At 41.9% G+C, this 24,018-nt stretch overlaps 1 protein-coding gene across 1 annotated transcript in view; it reads left to right on the forward strand.

The window, feature by feature from the left end:
• hth (Meis homeobox homothorax) overlaps positions 1–24,018 on the forward strand; it is an 834,894-nt gene that overhangs the window by 39,063 nt on the left and 771,813 nt on the right. Inside the window, exon 3 of the mRNA XM_071597689.1 lies at positions 1,484–1,625. Coding sequence (XP_071453790.1) covers positions 1,484–1,625 — 142 coding nt within the window. The remainder of the gene's footprint in view (positions 1–1,483; positions 1,626–24,018) is intronic.

The raw sequence follows: 24,018 nt of genomic DNA on the forward strand, positions 1-24,018 counted from the left end.
TTTGATGCGTTTATCTTACTTGTTTCCTGCTTAATTTAATATACTACTCGGTGTTGGTTTTAATCTTTCACAGACGAGTCAGTTTGTGACCATAATTATGAAGGACCGGTTCGTGTGTTAATGGTACTCTGTGAAAAAGTCGTCCCGAACACACATTCTCGCCTATATCCATTCACTGCCCAATTCTTTACTCATTTTCAAGTTACTTGCTCCAGCTATACAAGCCAGAGTGGTCAACATCAGGACGCAAGCCAGGGTAACACTAATTTTTGATTAATTGTTGTGCAAAAATGGGCCATTATTTTTGTGCCCACATATTCTAGATTCATATGCCTTCTTCTGTACAAACCACAACAAGGGTGTTGGCTGGCTTTTTTTCTCGCACGCAACATCTGAAGTGTCTAATTGACCATATTATGGTCAGCTGTATTAGTGGTTTTGGTTTTATTATATGCATTTCATAGAGGCAACGATGAGGTAGTCGATTATGTCGTATCTAATTTTTTTAAACATTTAATTACGGATTTTCGGCTTCAAATATTCCGGTTCGAGCATAACCCACGAGTGAATATATCCAAGAAATGCGTTTCATGGTTTTAACCTACTTGAATTTTACAATAGTCAGTTTTACTTCCTGCTCTTGGTTACTTTTCAAAGAGAAGAGATGTATTTATCTCTATCTGGTAACTATATCTAGAGTCATCTCTCGACAACTAAGTGACTTTTTCGACATGGTTCGAGGGAGATCCGAATAAAGTTTTCGGTTCTCGAACTACCGACTTTACATATTCATTTTTGTCAATTTGTTGAATTTTTCCTTGCTTGTTTTTTGTATATTTTTCTTAGTGTTGTGATGCTAAATGATTTTGAAATTATTTCCACCTCACTATTTTTACTTTCATTACCTTTACTTGATTTGATACCATATTGGCATATAGTATATAAATTTGTAAGATTTGCATTGTTTCCATTTCAGGTAAAATACATATAATAGGCATTGGTTTTAATCAAAATATTTCTGATAAAAAATATTAACTAATTTAATGCATACAAAATTATTGTGAACGAAGATGTTAATGCTTGAAAATTATAAAAAGTTTAAATTTGTATGATTCCCATTTTTTAACACTGCCTGAAATTTAAATATAGGTGACCCACATTTGCTGATAACGACAGTTTCAACGTGAGTGTGAGCAGGAAAATTTGTCTTGAAGTGAACGGGTTAAGTTATCGGGAACGATGCTACTGTTAACATTGCTGGATTGTGCATGCGCATGTCTTAAGACGCCACCATGAGCGATTCCATTTTGTCCTTAAGGCCCGACGTCTGTCCGAGGGTCGTGTCCTCGCGTTTCCGTGCACCTTGGACGTTTCCGTCGTCTAATCTCGGCGCTTTCCCTCTCTCTCTCTTTCCATGCCGTCTTCCCCGGCTGCCGTCGACCACGCGACCGGCAACCGCCATCGCTCTCGCCGCCTTCGTCAGACACCCGCTCTTCCCCCTTCTCGCGCTCATCTTCGAGAAGTGCGAGCTGGCCACGTGCACCCCGAGGGAGCCGGGGGTCGCCGGGGGGGACGTGTGCTCTTCGGAGTCTTTCAACGAGGACATCTCCGTCTTCTCCAAACAGGTAAGGAACGCGAGGGGTAGAATGAACGGGAGGGGGATGGGATGGGGCGCACAGCCTCCATTCCTCCTCTCTCGTCTCTCTCCTAATTATTCCCTTCTCGGCCCCGTTTGCTCCCGGGGCATACCAGCTCTCGTCCACGCCTCTTTACGGCCGCTTAGGGCCGCGACAGTTCCCTGACTGCCGCTTACAATGGTTTTGCTGGTGTTTCGCTGAGGATATGAACGAAATTGCTACTCTTATCAGACCTCAATCAGGTTTATACGTTAGGAGGGGGGCTCATCTCATGTCTTTGATACTTAACTGGTTTTAGAGAAGCGGTCGCCAACCGGTCGTCGTTGGACCGCTCGTGGTCCGCAGGAAAATTTTGGTGGCGAAATTTCAAACAAGCAGCAGCAAGTATCACAATGATAATTTCATTATTAGTAAACAAGCTTTAATAATCTCTCTGTAATTAAATAAGAGTAAAATACCCTGTCTTGTTTGTATAATGGAAGTTCTACGAAAAAATCATTTTAGTGGTCCGCGGGATAACAAATTGTGAAAGTTGTGATTAAGTTTGAAATGGATGTCAACCGCTGGTCTAGAGATTAGACGTGATGACTATTTCCCTTATTGAACAAAAAAGGAGGAACTATCATTTTCACACACAGGGAAGATGATGGACACAATACGAATGTAATTAATTTGAATGATTTTATAGGTTCATTTTCATGTTTACCTGTTGATACTGCAGTGCCGCAGCTCGTGTAATCGGAGAGATTTAGGAAAATTGAAGCTATCCATATTCATTTTATCAAATAATATGTCTTTCATAAGACTAGAGAGACTATGCGTATCTTGAAGTTCAGAAACACTGGAAATTTCTCACCAATTGCTTTCAAACATCTGGTACATTATCCTCAGCTGCTCAGACTTGTTCAATGGTGAAAATATATCCATAATTGTGCTTCAGAAGCTCATATAGTATGTCAGGAAATGCGGTTTTCAACCTTAAGAAAAGAAATGAAGTCTTGGGAATTATTTTGTAAAGAATTGCAGATTTTTCTCTCGCATTTATGTCTGGATACTACAGTCTGCTTAATTGATTGAGATAAGCGGATAAAATAATACTTGGTAATTCCACAGATTTTCAACTGTGATTTTCACTTCAAAATCTGTGGAATTACAAAGTATTATTTTATCCGCTTAAGAATGAACCGATTCCATAAAATAACGCCTGAAACCATCGATTGATTGAGATAAATTCAATCCATATTTGTTTCTTTCCACTGTATGTCTTTACCATTGGATAAAATCTTAATTTATACAGTTTCAAATTTCTAGTGCTCCTAAGATCATTATTAATAGATATATTAGATAGGTTAGTTTAGGCGCGTAGGGTTATTCCACCCTGGTTTAGGCACAGAAAATAAGGCAGACTTCCTTCCTGAATTTGGTCCCTTGATTAGAGTTTTTTTTTACTTTAAATGGGTTAAACGATTGAGTATTGTAGACGATAATTTCCCATCGTACCGATGGAATTCAATATTAATAGTTTCAGTAAGAAATCTGTAAATGGTTTTGTGTCATTAACTTTTTTGTTTTCCCATCACATACTTCGTAGGAGTTAAGTTAGTTTTAAGCTTCAAGTGAATATTTGTGTATGCAATAAGGCATAAAAATAATCCTAGTAATCACCAGGACGTTGATGTAATGGATAGTAGGTGTGGTAATAATCCGTTTACAGCGTTTGAATTTAACACGTCAGAGTAATAGGGGAGCCCCTTCTTTTCTCTGTGCCGTCGGTAGTTTCCCATAAGTTCCGATGCCAGTAAAACTGCTTATGATATAGGATATCAGCAATATGTATTGAATCATAAACTCATGTACAGTTACAATTTTTCACTACTTCTAATAAAATCCTCGTTGTTTCACTCATCTCTGGTACAATTCCTCTTCTAATCCAACCTTCCATTAATCATTGTGTCACAGTCAATTTTCATGTCAATTTTAGTAGCTTCTAGAGATTTGTTCTTTCACGTACGAGGAATCGATGGTCAATTTTTTGATAGAAATTTGACAATTGGAGAGGACTTGATTATCACAGAAATGTATACGTTTATTTCTAAGGAATAATGGTTTGCAAATAAGATTTTATTTTATAGAGGAGATGATAAAAGCATATTTTCCATTTCTGGATTCCATTCTTCGTGGCTTTTTTGGAGGTGAATATGTTTCACCCTTCAGCGTTCTATTTACAGAGCAGATAAGATTTTTGTGACGTGACTCTTATGTTGCAGGAAAATGTATCGCAAAATATTGGAGGAAAATGTCGAGTTTTTTCGACCTATCACTTATCGCAAATTTATTATCGGTAACCAGACACGCCATTTAATTAATGGAGATGTATTGCTTTCATTCGTGGTCAGAAAGAGGGGGATTAAATTAGTGCCAAAAATCCGCACTATACGCCCTGCCCATTGGGCCCCATTTTCGGAAATGTTAGTCAGTCTAAATTAGTATTATTTTAGTCTTCCTTTTTGCGTTGAGCAGTCAATCGTCAAAATAAATATGCACCGTACCATTTTTGAATATTTCATGCGTTCAATTATTTCTGGTTTTTTGTTTTTAGTTAGTCTTAAATCTTTCTTGTGCTCCATTAATGGTTGTGTTCATAGGTGTGTTTAGTGGTCTTCTATCTCTCAAATCCTCTTTTTGTCTTAAGACCTTTTGTTTTACAATGATCAGAGTAACAGCTTAAGAATGGCCAAGCTATTCATTTCTTACCCGTATTTGCGTTAAGAAAGTCCCTTTGCCTACGATGGAACATCCTTGACTACGATGGAAAATCCTTGGCGTGGGTTGAAGAAGGAGGGAAGCCCAGTTGTTTAGTTATCACGCGTTCAGTTGATTCAAAGGAAATAAGCATTATTGCCATAAACCATTATTATTGTCATATTGGCATATTATTGCCGTTGGGACGAAATGTATCCTCCAATTCGTGACTATTTATTGAATACCACTGAATACCTCCAAGACGATCTCATGTCGATTAATGAAATTGTCTCAGGGACAGTCTGGATGTTAGCTTACAGTCGCAGTCATGTATATAAAGTCCACATATACCGTATGGCTAACGTACTTATTTCATTCCTAAAGAGGGCAAACTTACTATTGGTGGCCTCTTAAAGGTAGATTCTCAGAACCAATGGTTCCAAGAAATTAACAAATTTTTTCGGCCTGAGCCCCAATATATTTTCTGAAGAGCTCAAGAAACCCTCGGGATTTTGCGGGCGATCCGGGTGGGGGGATGGAAACAGCCAAGACCGGGCGTCCTGAGGGGAGACGGTGTGGGAGACGTGTGACAATAGAGGGTGATTGATACATTTAATATGCTCCAAATACGGTGATATTCTGGCCAGGTGTCACATTGATGCATAACAATTGAAAACATATGCTATTCATGGCTGCCAATAATGTTGACGCACCATGTAGTAATTGTTAGTTGTCATGAAATAACGAGTAACCAGCTTAAGAGTCGCCTCTATATTTTGTCAATTCTTAAAATCTGTTTAATAATGCGGGTATCAGCAAATAGAATAGTGGTAAATTTAGTAGAAATATTCATGTTGGCCTTGACATTTAGAGGATATACTAACACGTTATGCACCCTTATGTTGAGTGGACACGTGCGCGATGTGGCTCCGAAGCTGGCACCTGACTTCCCAATCCATTTTTCACTCCATACCCTTGCCTGATAGATGGCAGTAGTCGCTCAGTTGTCGAGATATTTTCAGTGATCGGCCGCTACTCAATATTTACTTCACAGTGGTTGACCTATACAGGGACTATGCCCTACATTCTGGAAAATGATTCTCAGTAATAATTTAAAATTCAGCAGATTTTCCTGTATAGGTTATTAAACAAAGGGGGTAATAGTATAGAAATAGTTCGCAATCTGGAATTCAACCTTTTGCTGCGTACATTTTTGTGGAATCTTTTTCTGCAGAAACACGTTGAAATAATTAATGGAGGGGGAAATTCAACTTGTTACCATCGTCTAATAAAGTATGCCTTTGAGTCTACGAATACATTTTGCATTCGCGCGGGATTGTTCACTTTCACTTAACATTTGATCCATATAAGCCAGGTGAAATTTAGTCAGCATCTGTTTTCTTCTTCGACATTTTTTTTATAAATATCAAATCCTAGCCTCTGGTCTGTCTCACAGTTTCATCAAAAATCTATTTCGCGAGCCATTCTTCTCGCTCTGCCCATGAAAAGGTTTCAAGTAGGTACGCGCGCATTCAATGCATCGGGATTGTGGCAGATCGGGAGAGCATTCAAAGGCAAAAGGAGGTGAGTTATACAGATCGGGACCGTTGGGTGCGGGCGGGCCACACGATCCGTTTTCCTCCCGTGGGTCCGGCCGCCACGCATTAGCCCGACATTTTTGGCTGGCCGGTGTTTCCAAGCCGCCCATGCCCATCTCGGGCCGAGAACGCCGGTCTCCGGAGTTTGGTACGGTCCATTTGCTCCCGTCCGGGATCAACGGCGGTGGTTTCCGACTGAGAGCTGCCTACTTTTTACTCCACCCCATCGCAAACCTTTTTCCCCTCCATTCTTCCATTCTCATTTCTTTTCCCTTTCTCTCTCTCTCTCTCCCTCTTCCCCTTCCCCGACTTTCTTCCTTTTCGTCGGTTTTTTTCCGAGCCGGTAACTCGATATCCTCGTTCCTTTTTTCCCTTTCTGTCCTGGCCGGCCTGCACAAATAATACAAACTTCTACCCTGGGCTTTATATTCCTCCTTTTGCCCATTTGATTTTTCGTTTTAAAAAATTTTTTGTGCCCTCCACATCAGACTATCGTGTTTTTTTTGCATGACCGGGTTCAAGGCTACGGTCGTTCCTATTTTTGATGAATGTCTTGTTTGTTGGATTCTGGCATGGATTTGTGGTGGGGAGAAATATTTTTTTTTCATAGTTAACAGTTGTTAGAGGAGAGATGATCATAGTTTAAGCTTTGTGGGAACACAATGTTTCGTGGCTAACGCCAAGGACCATAAAAAAACAAGGTTAATCGAAAACGATTATTTTGCTAATTGCTGGATTTACTCCCACATCATCATCAAAAGTAGATTGTCGATGTGCGAAGGCCGTGATGCAGTTTGGGTTTGCCCCAGAAAATTGTGGGTTGATTATCACTTTTGTAAGTGTAAGATTGTAGCGCAATACTATATCGGTATATTAGATGAAAAATTAAATTATATATATATATATATATATATATATATATATATATATATATATATATATATAAAATGATGTTTTTAAAAATTATATACACACATGCTTATGTTTATGGAAGAATATTGATAATCACGATGCTCAACCCGTGGTCTTTCATGGGATAAAATTTTAATATGATTATACATGACGTTGCCATACCTTTGCAGTTTTTAGGTAATGTTTTAGAAAAATAATTTTAATTTAACTTCAATAAATGATATTTTGTGCGAATTAGATTTCTGAAATTTGATTGAATATTTTTAGTTAATAATCAATGGCTTCATATCGACGATATATATAGCTGGAATAAGATAGATAATACAAGGTACACTTATCAATTCGCAGTCCCCTAAATTTTAGGCTTGTATACTTTCCCCTCGGAGAATACGATGCCACAATGACATAAAACATAATTTACGACGGATCAATCAACAATAATTGTAGCATCTGGCGACCCAACACCCCCTGCCACACGCCCTCTTTGCGGTGTGCCAGGTAAGATGTAGGTGTAGGCAGGCATAGAATTTGTTATTAGCGGGGCAGGTGCCTGGAGCATCTTCCAAGAGAACGAGGCTAGACCGGTGGGGGCGGCGGCAGGCGGTCGAGCCGAGGTTGAGGAGGGCACTCCGCAATTACTTCAATAGCCTCGGTCCTTGCGCTCTTACCACGCGGATCAAACCCCAAACCGCAATCCTCCCGAACGAAAGGAGTGGGTTGAATGGCGAAAAAGACGATGTGGAGGGACTGAGGGGGGGGGGGGAGAAAGGTGGTATCGGTGGATGAGGGAGAGAGAGAGAGAACGAACTGGTATAAGAGAAGGAGGAGGAAGTGAGGAGAGTGGTGGATGAGGAGGGCGGCTAGGAACGTGGGGAGGAGGGATGGGCAGGCAGACCTCTGGCATGGTGGCAAGACGGGAGTAACACAGCCAGCTTCTCGGTGTAACATGAGATGTCCCTGGAGAAGGCCCCTGGTCGGGGGCACGTACGGTCTAACCTCCACTCCTCTCCCCCCCTTTCCCTCCCCATGCCGCTGGTTGCCCGTTGCTCCACACCGTCCACCCTATCTTTCCTCCCCCATTTTTCCCTCGCCCCCCGCCCGCTACATACCCAGGACCGCGCTCCGCTCAGCTCTCAAACCTCCCCGGCAGGCTCCCACCAAACCCCCCAGGAACTCCTCCCGCAAACTCCCACAAAACGGCGAGGGAGAGGCAGTCCACGTACTCCTTTTCAATGCCCTCAACTCCGGGGCCTCTTCTCTCTCATCCGGGCTCTGTGGTATCGGGAAGGTGAGACGAGGAAGGAGCAGGCACAGAGAGAGAGAGAGAGAGAGAGAGAGAGAGAGATTCCAGTGAGGTACACACAACGGGGCAAGTGAGGTTCGGAGACTAAGGAAGAGGAGGCAGTAGTGGAAAGTCGAGGAGGAGGGGAGTGAGGGTGTGTGAAGGCTGGGCCGGGGTCACAGGTCAAGCCAGGCGTCTCGGCCCTCTCCCTCCGTCGACTCGGAACTCGTCGTTGCATCGAGAAAGGTGATAGGGACAGATGGATGGAGAATTAAAGGGTGGGACGTGAATGTGTTGCGGGAGAGGCTGGTTGAGGTGGGAGGCCGGGGGTGGGGCCATTGGAGTTTGGTGAGGCTTTTATCTCGAAGAGAATGAGTCTCCCAACCATCCCCGTTTCAGCTGTAAGGGTTCGTTGTTTTATTCTCATGTTCCAGCGGCTTCTTTTTCGGGAAATGTTCGTGTTTGGTTAGCGGTTGTGGGGAAATGTCGTCGTCCTTCGGAGGGATTCCATGTTTATGTGGTGGATTTTTCCGAGTTTGGGTCGGTGAACCGAAAAAGGTTTGATGACCTGAATTGGGTGCAATTGATACTCCTTGCAAATCCGGGTTCACTTCAGCTTTCCGCCAGGGAAACTCCGAATGAATCCTGGAAATTCACAAAGTAAAGCTTTCATGTGCATCATAAATTGAAGTTGGTGAATTGCAAGTAATTTTGGAAAGCAGCACCTTAAGCGAGCTAATCATTTCATCGGAGTGCAAGGGCTAGAAGGTTTTTCTATCAATCGTGTTTATTATGGGTTTTCTACCAGGGTCCAATTGATTTGAGCATTGAACATATTGAGGAGCTAAAAATCGATAGTGTTTTGATGAATTGTACGTATTTCATGACCACGTTTATAAATTGGTTAGCTCATGAAAGTGCCTACAGACCTAAATTTACTAGCGAAAAATACCATAAAACGGTAATTTAGTGATCTTTTTTTCGGAAAAAATTATCGTAGTTACTAGGACAACCTACGATTTCACTCATAGCTTTGGTTTATTACTCGTATAATAGGTAACAAAGAGGTAAAATTGTCTCCGCTTTAAGGCGTACAATCAAAATCTCTGAAGTAAAATAATTTCTACTCTTAATTTCATTTAATTTGGTTTTCATAATCTCGGCATTTTTCGGTCTATAATGTTCACCACGAAATTGTCAATATTTCGCTGGCAAATACGTAAATATGTTTAGGTAAGCAGGTGGCTACGTCCGTCTTGCATGCCCTGGTTGTGAAGTTTTCAGAACGCTTTGAGACTGAAGCCTTCCCATCTCCTTGACCGAATCGTCCCTCGTCAGCGGTCGATCGAAACGCCGTCTCGCGCAAACTAATTTTCTCTTCAATTTTCCGCCTCCGGCTCGGAATGAAATAGCCATGAACGGTCGGGCCTTAAAGAGACCCAGCAGATTTCGATCTGAGCCGGAATAAAACACATCGCATCGGCTAAATCCGAACCGTGAAGGAAATAAAAACGAAGGAGAAAGGAAGAAGAACTTCACCCGGATCTCATGAACTTAATAATGAGCCCCTGATCTTCCTGTCTTCCACTTCAGACACACTCGTCATCCTCATTTATTTCCCCCTCAACCCACGTTTAGGGAAAGATGATATTGCGAGTAGCCTGCACTATGCAGCTTAATTCGCCTTCTTTTTGCTCGATTTTCGATTCATCATCCCTCTCGCTCTTTTTCTTTTCGTCCGTCTTAATTTTCGCCCGCTGGGTTCCCCGCTCGGGAGCGCAGTGATGAATGAAACCACTTTCACCCCGTTCGTTCGTTTCCTCATGGAGGGCCCGGCCGTTGCGGCGAGAAGTCTTCATCGTCCACTCGAATACCCAGAAACGATGAAAGGGAAACTTGTGTGTGCGCTCGGATCCTGTCCCGAGGAGAGAATGCTGGCAGAGAAAGAAGTGTTTTGTGGCGAAAGACTGGCTGGAATGAGTTGGGGAATTGAGTGGGGGACGGGGTACGAAGAGGTGGGCATAACCATCTGAGGTTGATTGGCTTCGAGTTCCGTTAAGATTGAACCACGAAACATACTCGAACTTAAGTCGACTACGTAGAATGGTTTTATGTTAAGAACGTTCAAACTGGAGCACCCTGGTGCAAGTGGCCTACAGTAAACCAGTAGCATTCATTTAGATGACGACAGATGTACTAGTTTCGCGTTGAGATTTGGTTCCTCCGTGGTGCCGTATGCTGATTAATTTCCAGGAAATATTTCCCTTACTTGTATTCGTATCGAGTGCATAGGACGTACGTAGGGATATTAACTATGAAGCCAATTGATCCGTGTTATTACGTTCTCTGGATTTCTGATGCAATGGAGTGTTTATTATGCACTCACCGTAACTTGAAAGACATAGGACAGTGTATTGCAGTCCCAAGTCGTTTAAATCGGATTTACTTTGGCCACGGACAAAGTCATTACTATGAAAGTAATTACCCTACGGGAAGCTGTGGCTCATTTGACGCTTTTCTCACGAAATGGAGCAAGTACTACTCCTACTAAAATCAGTAGAAAATTTTTTCCGAACATTAATCGTCCACCCTTATTTAATACGAAATGAGTGCACTTTTCATCGGGTATGGTTAGCGATTACTTGATAGCAGTGTTTATGCTTGAATCAAACTATCGTAATGAAAGAAGACATTTAATAACTGCACCGCATAGCGACGAAATAAGGTCAATTCTTTTGAGCACCACTTTCAGGTGGCATTTTAAATTTCAACACATTCAATCTCTTTCAGTTATGCTCTCTCCGAAAGCAAAATGCTTTGCTCTGCTCCTTTTGGTCTCATTTCAAGCACCTTATTTGTAAATCGTGGTGGAAATCGTTGTAATAATCGTTCCTTTTGAGCAGTGTTCAGATATCGTCCCATTGAGCCAATGCCCGTGTGCAAATTCAGTTTCCGTGCCAAACTACTGTTCTTTGTATGCGGACTTTATCGCGTGAGGAAGAGGCGATAAGCATTTGACCAAAAGAGCTTGATATTGAGGCTTTTGGAGAGGGAAGCACTGGAAGAGATGTCGGTGGCGATTGTTCTTAATATGTTATCGGAAATAAAAGAGATAGAGAAAACATGGGTAGGTACTTGAAATTGCTATCAGGGACAATAGGATGGTTGTCTTTGCGATGTGATCAATGTAATTCGTTGTTACTCGTAATCCACATTTATGTATATATTTTTTAAAATCAGATGATTGAGTACTCTTATCACCAAGATATATTTTTATTTCAGTCAAATAATACAACTGTTAACAAACTTCTGCTATCAGGGCCATATGGGTCCAGAAAACGTGACATTTTTTTTATATTTAACTCTTTAAATTGATCAGCAAGCTTAATTCTTGTCGTCAGATGTAGGGCAGTAATCATGCCAGAAATATAATCTAGGGGTAATGACAAAACATTGACTTTACACACTGATAATTCATCATTACTTTTTAACTGCCACACATTGTTTGTGACTTTTCGCTCGCAGATGGTGTGGCACCATCAGATGGTCTGTTTGAAATATATTAAGATATCGTATTTAATTTCACCACTCGTGAAAACGAAAATTGTAGTACCCACTGTCATGAATTCGAATATCGTTGTCTGGGATGATTTAATTTAGAGTTTGATTAATAGATAAACAATCGTGACTTTGGCTCCGAAAAGTGCCCATCAAGGGAAGGAATATTGTTTATAGTTATTAGTAATTGTCTATATGGTAGTCCAGTCCTATCCTGGCAACATGGCTAAAGTGGAATTAGGTTTATCGATGAAACAATTTCTCCCTCGGTATTAATCTGCCAATCGTCTCAGTTAATGAATCGAGTGTAAGTGTTCTTCTCCTCGGTTATTTTGAATATTGTTCACCGCAATAAAAGCAAGAGAAGAATCAATGACATCACCATGCGTCACATCCAACGCTAAGATCGCATAGTGGCGGAGTGCGGAGGCGTGGGTGGGAGAATGGGGGTTGGGGGCATGGGATCAAGTGTGAGCCAGGAGACGCGAGGGGAGAAAGGGAAAGGAGGAGGAGGGGCTGGGAGAGGGTGAAAGGAGATTGGAGGCATTGGTAGCTTTAGTTCCTTAGTGACCCGAGGTGAAAAGTCCTAAAGAGGATTTTCCAAGCGGGAGAGAGAGGGATGAGAGGGAGAGAATGAAGGGGGGTTTTTGAGGTAGAGGGGGAGTTGTGAGTGGGTTGGGTTCAAACGGGAGGAGGGGGTTTCCAGGGGGTACGAGGTGCCGACCTCGTTAAGCCTTCTGAAATGGCGCGTTGCTCTTTTTGAAGCACGTTGAGAAAAAAAAAGTATAAAAGGAGCTATGCTATTGCCTCGCGCGCGGACTGCTTGTCCCGGGAACCGCGGGGGGGCCGCTGGAGGTTGAACTGTGTGTGTGTGGCGATAGGGAGGGTTTAAAGTGGGGACGTGGCTAGAGGAAAGGGTGGGGGTTACCCCCCTCCTAACTCTACCCACACCCCCGTTAGACTCAACTCTCGCTTGCCCCCTTTCACTGCCTACTTCCCGAACCCCCCTCCTCTTTCCCACCCACCTCCTCTCCTTCCCTCACACCACTACCCCATTCCTCCCTTGCGTTTCCTCACACCCCTTTTAAGCGCACGGTCGCTCTCATGCATGCTCCCCACTTTGGGCGGAGAGGATAGTGGGGGGTAAAGGGAGGCGACCGGGGGGCGGGGGGAGTGACTCTCACAGCTCACGCCGATGCTCATTTAGTACGGAAGAATTCTTATTTCGCGCCCCCTCTCCGGTCTCCCCGGCCACGTCCGGAGTCCTTTCGCTTGCTCCGGCGCGGGAGACCATTTGAAATATAAAGAAAGGAGGCCCTCCCCGTCTGCCCTCGCCCACGGACCGAAAGATTTCAAACTGCCTCACCAATTTACGCGGATGGTATAGGTGGATGATGCCCCCCGAGTCTTATCCCTCTCGATCTGCGGCCGCATCCACAGAGGTTTCTCAATGTTATATCAAATCTTCGATTCCACGACGTTTTATTGGGTCACGCTGCGTGACGTCATATGCCACAGGAGCACCGGCCGCGATGCGTCATCGTGGATGTTTTTCAGTGCTTTCGATGCTTCAAGATGTCGCCTACTGTTTTCGGAACGTTTCAGATGTCAGCCAAAAGGGAGAGTTACATGCGCGAAGCCCATTTAGGCAGCAGACGCCAACCTACCGCCTCTATCCTCTCTCTCCCTCGCAGTTGAGCTCACACTCGTAGGTGCGGTGGTGCTCGCGCTTATAAGGTGTGGGAGGGGAGAATCGGGGAGGGCCGGGTGATTAGTTGGGCATAGCCATTGTCATATCGTGGAGATGGAGTGGGACATTATTTTAGTTTAATAGGTGATATAAAGCAGTGAAATCTACCACTGTTCACGAGGAACTGGGATTTGAAAGCATTTGTGCTCTCATGGCCACACACAGTGCGACCCATAGACCCCTTAGATTTAATAGTTGGTTTGGCTCTTGTTAGAGGACTCGCAATTTTCATTTTGGGTTATTCCTGCACGGAGAAAAAAACGCTGAAAGCTGATGACTCAACACCCCCTGGCCCACGTCTCCTGGGCGGCTTGCAGGGTGCGGTGTGTGTGTAGGTGAAGATTAGGTGTCAATTTCATGTATAAAAATGTGAATCCTATGAATAGTGTTTTTCTTCGAAAATAATCAGCCCACTATGAAGTAGTTACCTTGAAGAGGGATTACTTCTGCGTATCTGCGTATTACTAAAAGTCGTTTGAGTTCCGTAAGAGTTGTTTACGTCCACTGTAAATTTAAATGCCCGAGAGATATCTGTATCTTCCAAAGTTTATGGATAACCATGCGTGAAATAATTGGACATTTGTTTGGCATGAATGGTGTTGTTTCATTGACGTTAATGATATTAAGCTTGAGATACGCCTCTGAATTACGTTACGGTAATATTTTATTCTCGTCTACGTTATCACCATATTTTTTCCCAACGACTCCCTTTGACTGCGAGTAGCTTGAAAGGTTCTTACTGAAGCAAAGAGTGATGTTCTCTGTCGCACTGCAGTATGATTCGCGATGATTCCGTAACCCCGTTCCAGTACTCACTTTTTCCCAAACTTTCGCTCAAGTATTCTGACCCTTCCGCTCTTCCCTCCCGGCAGCTCGAAGGGATAATAACATTAACTGCCTGCGCGATGCTGAGCGGTGAAATAGAATATTTACTCTCCATCCGTCACGCGTCCCCCTTCCTCTCGCCGCCCCGAGCCTCAACATGAATTCGGACTCCCCAGTAAACTTGTGACGTCGACCAAAGGCCTTCATTATTTTGCTTTGGTTCGTTTATTGACAAAGAGTAATAATGGCTTCTGGAGACCAATTCGCTGATCGAATATGCTTCAAAAATGTAAAATTCGAGATGAAATGACTTTCAGACCACGAAAGAAGTATTCATAGAGAGAATCTTACGTATAGTCAATGTGTCGATGTGATATGAGATAAAAAATAAAAATATGAGGTATTTTCAGTCGTTCACCAAGACCTCGAAAGTTTCAGCAGCGTATAGGATTCATTTGTGCTCTCTAGATTATTTTACCTGTGGTTTTAATTTGCTCTAGAAAGGTGTTATTAACATAATTGATAACAATTAATTGAAATAAATTACGATTAATATTCTTGGATGTCCTGGAGAGTCTTCTTAATGCATTTTCTTCTTAAATAAAATCTTCCCCTATCATCACGGTCAGGTGTACGGAATAGTTATTAGTTTTTTTCTCGCAATAACCGCCAAGTTTAGTCCAATAAGATTAAGTGAGATAACTTGGCCCATATGTGCCCTCGGATCTTCTTTCTCCATTAACGGACAGGTGTTTTATGCCAAGGGTGGTGCCAAACTCTCCTCGATAAAATTTACTCCTAGAGAAATACGTAACTTCCACATACGTCCGCAGGATATGAGATCTCAAAGCCCCTTCATTGTCTCATCTTGTAAACCTACTCTACATTGAGGGCAGAGTGAGGATTCAGTTCGCGTATTCGGATGCGATCCTACTTCGGTCTGCATTTGAAAATATCAGCCTCGCGCACAGGTCTCCTTATCGCAACCTTCGAGGATCCTGGCGTCGATTAGCTGATATGCGACTTTTATCACTCTTCACGTATGTACACAAGTGTAGTAAAGGTTAAAGAAGGCGAAATATTTTGGTGGGGCATTATTGCGTCTCTCATTTTGTGCAGGCGATGGAGCCATTGACTGGGTTGTCCTATGAGTGGGCTACCTTTTCACTACTAAAAGCGCTGATTATTATTCACGAAAAACCATTCTAGATTACTAATTTTGCGCTGAAATCCTTAAGTGAAATTAGGTGGTCATAGAGGCTGATTAGACAGATTAGACCAAACTTAAATTAAGAAAATGATACTCCAGGATTGGTAGAATAAAAGTTTAAATGAAAACAAGTTAACTGCTCTTATTAGATTATTCGTAAGATTCCCTATCCTTCTACGAATGCTTCATTTTTATACTAAAACAAATTACAAATACTTGTGTCCACGCACTCTCCCGTCTTGTCGTAATGCATGATGTAGATGTGCCATTATTTGCAATTACAGATCCGGGAAAAACACTCCGTCTTTTTTAAACAAGGTTATTAAAATTCTATGGTTCAACACTATATGTACCAGCATCACAAACTGGCCATGCCCCTGAGCCCTGGAAAAAATAAAGCTTCTTAATCTTGTGATAATTTGAGTAGGTAACTTTGCTCTTCTATTGAACACACTCATTTACTTGATGGGCGATTGACTCGATGGAAAAGTCTTCTCTCACACGTATTTCAAAGTGCATATACGGCTATTGGAGGATGCTAGTAAAAGATTCACTTCCAATTTTTATGGCAGATTGCATTTTATTAACATTTTCTCGAGAATTCACGAAAGATTTCGTAACCAATATCTAATTGATAAATAACATTCATAAATCTGTCTGCTGATCTTTGCTCGTAAAAACAGCCGTCTAATTAAAAGACAGTTATAAAAGGAAGCGAACGAAACGAAAAATAATTAAGCAGCTATCTCATTCAAGATATGAATGGGAAGAAGAAGGGATTGTGATAGGGGCTAGGAATGAGGATATAAACGATTAGGTGTGATTAACTGATTACACATTGGTGAGATAAGGATACCGATGGAAGTAATATTAACTCCAAAGATATTATAAACCAGTGTTTCACAACAGGCATTGGGCTACCGATCAATCGTTAGGTTTAAAACTTCCATCGCGGATAACTCAATATACTGAAAATGAAATTCAACCCGATCGTGTGTGTGATCATTTTTGGTCCTCTGTTAATCTAAATTATGTTGGTAGTCTTCATACAAACACAATTTCCATTGATATGTTCGATCCCTCGTCATTTTTTTCGTGTGCTGAGGCGTCGCAATTCAAAACTTTGGCGTTCTGGCATATGAAAAATGAAACATTTTGTTGCTAGAATTTCATCTGGCAGCCAGATCTTGCCTGTGCCGCCTAGGGATTTCGATTGCAGTAAGATTACAAGATTATGTAGATGTAGATGTCTACATCTACATCTACTTAATACCCCGCAAGCCGCCGCAAGGACGTGTGGCGGGGGATGACAGGACACCACCCGCAATTTGGAAAAGAAAAAAACCGCATGCTAGAACCACAAATTCATGCATCCACAAAGATGTACAAGTTGTCAGCTTGTAGTTCAGTCAAATTAAAAAAAGTAAAGTATCGTGGATTTACTGCGTTTAAATGTTTCCTAACGTAATCTGATCGTTCAAGATTGTGAAAAAATATCAGTCGTTTTGCGAAAATCTTCATTGTGATACTTCAGTTGTGAGTATATATACATACAAGTATTCTCATTTCACTATATTTTCAGGTGTTCTAGCTGTCAAACATTATGTGCGAGTGTCCAAGCAAGACGAGCCAAAATATATGGGCCCTCATTACTGCATTCATCATTTACCTTATCATAATTAAGAAGTAATATTCGAATTGTTTCCAAGCGCAATCATCAAAGTATTTCGTAATGCCGCATACACCTATTGAGAGCCATTGAAGTCTTTATAAAACAAAGAGGCATTGGTAGTATTTGTTTGCTTGCATACGTCTGCTTTAGTTTTATTCTTCCTCGTGTCAGAACCAAAAACCAAGCTTCTGACATTCCTAATTGCCTCTGCTACATCAGATAGTAGTCACCCGTACTGTTTACTCTCCTTACCTTTCTTCCCCCATACAGTGAGCTAGTCCGATACCTTCGGATAATATGTTGAAACGGGGGTTAAGTCTTATCGCGGGCAGACCGTTTTCCTAGCAATCTCTTTTCACGTGTAACGTTTTTCCCCTCTCCCCTGCCGGCGTGGGATTATGGGAATTGAGCAGACTCTTCTGGTCTTCGTGATGCTCACTTGGGTGACCATTTTTCATCTCTTAAATGTTCTCCTGGATCGCGGAGGAAAAATAATTGTGATTTCAAAGAAGGAAAGACCGATGAAGAAATGAGGCAGGGATGCTGTGTAATCACGTATTCGTTTTTCACTTGAAGGCAATACCGTAATCGCCTCACTGTAAAAAATAATTTTTCGTTACCGTAACAAGGAAAAACTGACTGATTGACTTGCTATAGTATTTCAGGACTAGAAGTCACGAAGACCTCACGGTATCCTTTTCTTTGATGGGTGCATTTTTACATGGTGCCTGTAAAAATTTCATATTAATCCAGATTATTTTGAGTAACATCAAGCATTGAAATAATTATTGTGTCAGTCGCCTTTCAATAAACTTTCGGAAGCATTATTAAGCTACGCGAATAGTTCTAATGCAGTTGGCGTTCCCCAAAAACAGATTTGCGATTTTAAATCGTAAAAAATTGGGGACAAAAAATGAATATACTGCCCTGATGAACTCTCTCAGAAGCCTTTCTTACATTTTGTCGATTGGTATCATTTTATTTTTCCATCGATCGCTTAGGTCGCATCGTTTGCAGTTAAAGTAAATAATTTCCAAATGTTTAATTTTATAGCAAGTCAGAGCGCAGCTAGCACCGGTTAAGCTCTTTAAAATGACATAAAATATAATTTGAGGATAGATGGTTTTGGTTTGTATCGAAGAGAATGAATTAAGTGTAGTATTTTTGGTAAAATTAATGCCTCATTTTTATGTTATGTTGAAAAAATTACGTCGATTTATTAATGATGCCCGTATGGCATAGTTAGCATAGTGTTACTTTTATTTGTCTTGTTTTACCAATACTATCTCATAGTTCAAACAACATCGTCCTCCTCAAAGTTGGAATACAAGGTATACGTTTTTCTCAATCTTATCTTTTGTTCGATAGGGTGCTTGTCGTACTTGGCTCTTATCTCAGAACACGTTCCTTTCCGTGTTATTAGATAAGGGAGGCTGAGTAAAGTAAACTCATCGCGTCTCCCACTTGACCATCAAAAACTCGAGGATCGAGTCGTTTTTGTTAATTTTCAGTAATTATTCTGTAAATATTCTTTTGTACTCGATTGAATTGTTTTTTTTTAGGTTGGCCTCTCACTCTCACGACCAGATTTTAAACATTGTGAAGGTTGGATTCCCGTGTTTACGTATGCTGGCAAACACTATGACTGGCTTCCATTTTCTTTGGATCTAACCTTTTAGATCTCATGAAACACTGAATAAAAAGACAACTTATACTGTGCCGTTTTTTGGGTGATGTTCGTCCAAATTTCACTGACCAGTTCTTAAATCGGTGAGACCAAATAACTTCTAATTATGACTGCACTTCGCGGAGAAACTAGAGTTTGCATTTTTAATTTCGGTTTCATTTTATTAACATGGATTTAATATCACATCGGTTAGTAAATTTTCCCGCAGATGCTTTCCCTGATCATATCGCTTCGTGCGTTTCTCTTGAGCGACAGCACTTTTTCACACTATTTGGAAGTTACTTATTGAATTATTGTAGATTGTAGATAATAATTTTTATTTCAAGATATGTTTTACGGAAAATGTGATTTTCTTATCTTAAAGTGTTACCTAAAATACTAATGATAACGAAAATTATTGAGGTCTAGCTTTCTATGTATACTTTTCATTTGAAATATATTTATTTGTGGGGTGCTATCATTGTGAATATACTGACTGAATTTCTCTAAACATTTTATTTTATCACTCTTTCGACCCGGTAATGGATAATTGTGTAGAAAAACACATTGGATAAACCAAATTCCAGGGATTGAGGATATTAGTGTTCCAAATTAACCGGTTACTTAACTGAGTTAAGCCGCCACACTTTGCTGTCCGGTGTTCTTACAGGTTAATTCCTGAACATAATTGTCAAAATTCTGTTTCTCCCTTGACAACGTGTCTCTTCTTCGACCAAAGTCGAAGTTTTAGAAAACATAGGGTGGAAATAAATCGGGGTGTATATTAGGCATAAAGTGTAAAGGACTGCCACCCCTTCATTCAGGATTATGGCAGCAATATCTATCGAACGTCTGAACCTCCCTCGCCGTTCCAGGTCCTTCCCCCTTCTGCAGTGCCTCTCCCGCCCTCATTCTTCCCTAGTTTGAGTGCTGCACCCTTCTCTGCCCCTTTTCCAAAGCTTCCCCCCCCATTTCTCTACTCGTGCTTCATGCCTCCTTAATTACGGCTATATCCCACCTCTCCTCGTCTCTCTGCTTTTGATTTCCGGCCTCTTATGCTGCGGTTTCTTTGTCAACCATAGGTCAAAATTCATAGTTTTTGTCTTTCTACGTGAGTGCTCAACCGTTATCACAAAAGTTTTGCCCTTTTTAAGCTTCTGTCGTTTCAAAAAAGGTTCTCCGCGTAACCTTTTGCAGCGTTATCAAAAAATTAGTTCTTAAGGAAATTTGACTATTTTTCAGTTAATGTATCCAAAATTAGTAACAGTGTAGTAGTCTATATTAGTAGTTAATCCATAAGAAGTTAAACTAAATTAAACCAAAACAAAGTTTTCGATGCATTTTGAAAGTTGTTTATTATAGTGTAAAAAAGTTTGGAAAGTATAATCGAATAAGAATGCGTCTCTTTTTAAGAGGAATCACGAAAAATCTGATTATTGGTTAAGAACACGTATCGGAAACGGCCAATGTCTAAATCATTGAAATTTACACGGCCCACTTCATTTAAGGCAATCATTTTATATGGATTATCACATAGTCTATCACGAATGTTAACGTAACCTCAGAAACACCTGATGAGATGACGAACGGCGTCAATGTAACCGAAATAAAATCTAAACAGCTTAAAAACGCCATCACAAATCAAATCCCACCACTTGAAGATATCGTAACCTGCTTAGAAAGTGGTATTCCTTAAGTCTATGACAGCAGATTTGGAGGTTGCTCAGAGCAATACCAGCTGCATAGGTGGTAATAAGGAAGGTCCAAAAAATTGCCGAAGTCATCACCCTCAAGCCTCATGTAGAATCTTGAAATAGATCATAAACAGCAAAAAATTGCCTCAATATTACGGCCATATTAACCCGAATTTCAACGCAGTGGTCAAATGCCACAACAATTGTAATCGAAGAACTTTATAGGTAACAGTCATTGCATTTGCTATCATTTTCACTTATCCAGACCTATAAATAATGTCAAATGCTGGTCCCCGGTCTCCTGCGTATAGGCTCTCGAGTATTCCTATGGGGAATGACATGCATTTTTTGTTTAGCCTGTTTTAACAGTGGTAAGTTTACCAGATACGTCAATCGTAGGCGCTGTGTGAATTTGCAAACTTCGTTTAAAAGCTCTTCATTCCTTCCGAGTAGAAGATTATTGCAAAAAAACTAGTTTTCCATGGAACAAAAAAAATAAAATAGGATCGTTTTCCTGCGGTTTAAGTGCAGCTTCAATATTATGCCGACAACCGCTGAAAATAGCATTCGGTAACATTTGTTCGGCAAACGTACGATCTCTCTTGCACGTGAGTCTAGGATTCTAATATCCTCGTTGCATTTCTCGTGTCGCAAGCTTTTGCGGTTTCCGCGAGGGGGCCGAGAAGAGGGATTTCTCGCTCCTATTTAATAGAAAAGCTGCGGTGGTTCGTTGTGTGTGTGTGTGCGCGTTTGCGAAGGGCAAAAAAACAACAACACCGTCGATGGGCGCAGTAAAATAAAATGAAGTCCGCGATCGCTTCCAGGACGTCGGGTTGTGGAAGGGGCTGAAGGGGAGTGGGGTGGTTGAAGGGAAGGTGGGAACACCTCTTTATATTGATTTTGGCGCTTCCTTCAATCGAACGAGGCGGGGATCGAGTCACGTGACTCCGAAATCATCGGCCGTGGGCATCCATCCGCTTCCTCCCTCGCCCCCTCCCCCATCCTCCTCCACCTCACTCGGCCCTCCTCCTCCTCCTTGGCTCGCTCGACGGCCGCAGCCAATGGCTCCCAATCGTCCATCCTCCCCACCCACCACATCCCCCTGCCCTCCCCCAACTCCTCCTTCCTTCCTCCCCGTCTTCTGCCTCCCATCCATTTTCAATAAGCCTCCCAGCCTATCCACCCTCCTCCCCATCTCTACGTTAATTCACAAGAGTTTTATTTTTAATTTCCCGTCTTCTCTCTCTCTCACTCTTTCTCTCCCTCCCTCCGTTTCCCATCCCCTCACTCCGAACGCCTTCTATTCTCTCTCTGTCTCCACGCGAACCGCATCGGTCTAAATACTATGCAACTTCCTGCCTATCCTCTCCCTCTTTCTCTCTCTCTCGCGGACGTCCCCTTCCTCCCTCAGCCTCACCCTCTTTCTCTCCACCCCCATTGTCCGCCCATCAATTCCACCGTTCCTTTCTCTCTCTCTCTCTCTCCACCCACGCTCCTCTCCCACCCGACCTCCCTCGCGCAAACCCCCTCTACTCCGCTCATGTCCACCCGCGGGGCACGCTTCCGTTTCGGCTTCCTGATCGCCGTGCTCAATTCGCGGAGCGCCGCCGCCTCTCCCTTTCCCATTTTGTCCGCTTAATAGAAAGTGTGTGCAGCGCGCATTAAAAAGCGGCGCAGGACGGCGTGCGCTCGCTTCGTGGAAATGCACTTCATAATGTTTGCATATTTGGCCTCTCCCCACCCCCACGTTATTTTTCCGCTTCGGAATCTCGGAATAAAAAGAGAGGAGTGATCCGGAGCGTGTGCTGTTTTTTCCCCCCGCCCTCCGTATTTTGTGATTTTTGTCATTCTCACAAAAATATGTCACTGTTTTCCTCGGGGCGGTCCTCTCTTTCCCTGCCCCATTCCCCTCTCTCCCCTCCCCTCTTCCTCCTCTTGAATATTCCGTCAGTCTCATTTAAAGAGCATGTGCTGATACCGCTTACTGGGGTCATTACCAAAAGCGTCATTCGCCCATGATTGAGTTATTTTGAGGGGAGAAGGTCGGTTTCCTATTTAAGTCATATGCCTTTTTTACTTTATTCTGGTTAAGAACGTGTTGAAAGGCGCTTAAATGCCTCTATCATCAGTTCTGAGGAATTTAAATCACTCAAAACTTCAAACTCTCACCAAAGTTTAAACTTTCCACCACTTGTGCCGTGTGATAATAAATTATACCTCTCGGGGAAGTGAAATCACTCCCGTACCTGTTTAGGAGATGATCAATAGTTTTATTTATTTAGATTGACTGAATGCTTTGTCGCGCTAGAGTTGTGGTAAGAGAGTGATATTCACACCATCTTGTTTCCTAGTGGGAAGAGATTCATCTGCAAAACTCAAGTCAAAGAGGAGAATGTTCAGCGGATAAGAAAACTGCTTAACGATCAGAAAGTGGCTTTTCCCACGTTTCCTGGTCTGAAGGACGGCCGGTAGGACGCCGCTGCTTTTTCCACCCTTCGCCCTTTGCTCTTAAAGCAAATAAGTCCCGTTTTGCGCCTCCGCATGTCTCCCTTCAGAAGTTTTCTTAATGGTCTTCTCACTTGATGACCGTATCCATTTCTAACTATCTTGTTTCAACCGCAGGTTTGGGAAACACCTTTTCCTTAGTCCCAACTCACCCTATACCGCACAGGTCTCCAAAGCCCTTAAAGTATTTCTTGCGGAGCCATCGCCTAAAAATCCGGTTCCCTACTGTCTAAAGGTTACCGCCAAAAGAATGTAGGCCGTGAGAAACTGGAATATGTGTAATTGGATATCGTTATTTCAGAGCATATGGATTTGTAACTTTCGTCGATTTCGGGAATTCCAGTCTTGGAAACAAAAATAAGTAATTCAGTGGTGTAATAAGTGATTTTTCAAGTCATAATTATTGAATTATCTCCGTAATTCGGCCGTTTGTACCAGAATTTTTAGCTCTAGTCTTCGTTTAGTTTGTAAATGTTGAGATTGCGTTAATATTATGTCAACGTTATTTAAATGTACTGAAATACATTATCATTTTCCTTGTAAAATAAACGCTCTGCCATCTAATTTAAAGTCATAGTTTTTAATAGTGCCTCATATAGTCGTACCGGAGAATGTATCAACAGTTTTAATAACTTGATGACGGGTAAATATTGGAATTGAGTAATATTAATGGGATCATAGAGATACCAAAAGGCTATTCAAACAATTTTTCAGCGGATATGATAATTTGGTTTTCGTATTTACACTCTATTCATCTTAATTTTTTTACGGAGTACCCTCAAATATTTACTCTTCAAATATTTTTAATTTCTACAGACGTTCATCTTAATGGAGTCTGTAATTAATGTGACGGAATGGTATCTTATATATTGTCAAGGACGGTCGGAAAACGTAAGGAATGCGATTTCGTCGGGCAGTTCGAAAGCGTTCACTTCCCGAATATTAAACTTTCCCCCATTCCGTCTCA

The sequence above is a fragment of the Hetaerina americana genome, unplaced genomic scaffold, assembly GCF_022747635.1.
Source record: "Hetaerina americana unplaced genomic scaffold, ioHetAmer1.1.p SCAF_9, whole genome shotgun sequence".
Lineage (NCBI taxonomy): Eukaryota > Metazoa > Arthropoda > Insecta > Odonata > Calopterygidae > Hetaerina > Hetaerina americana.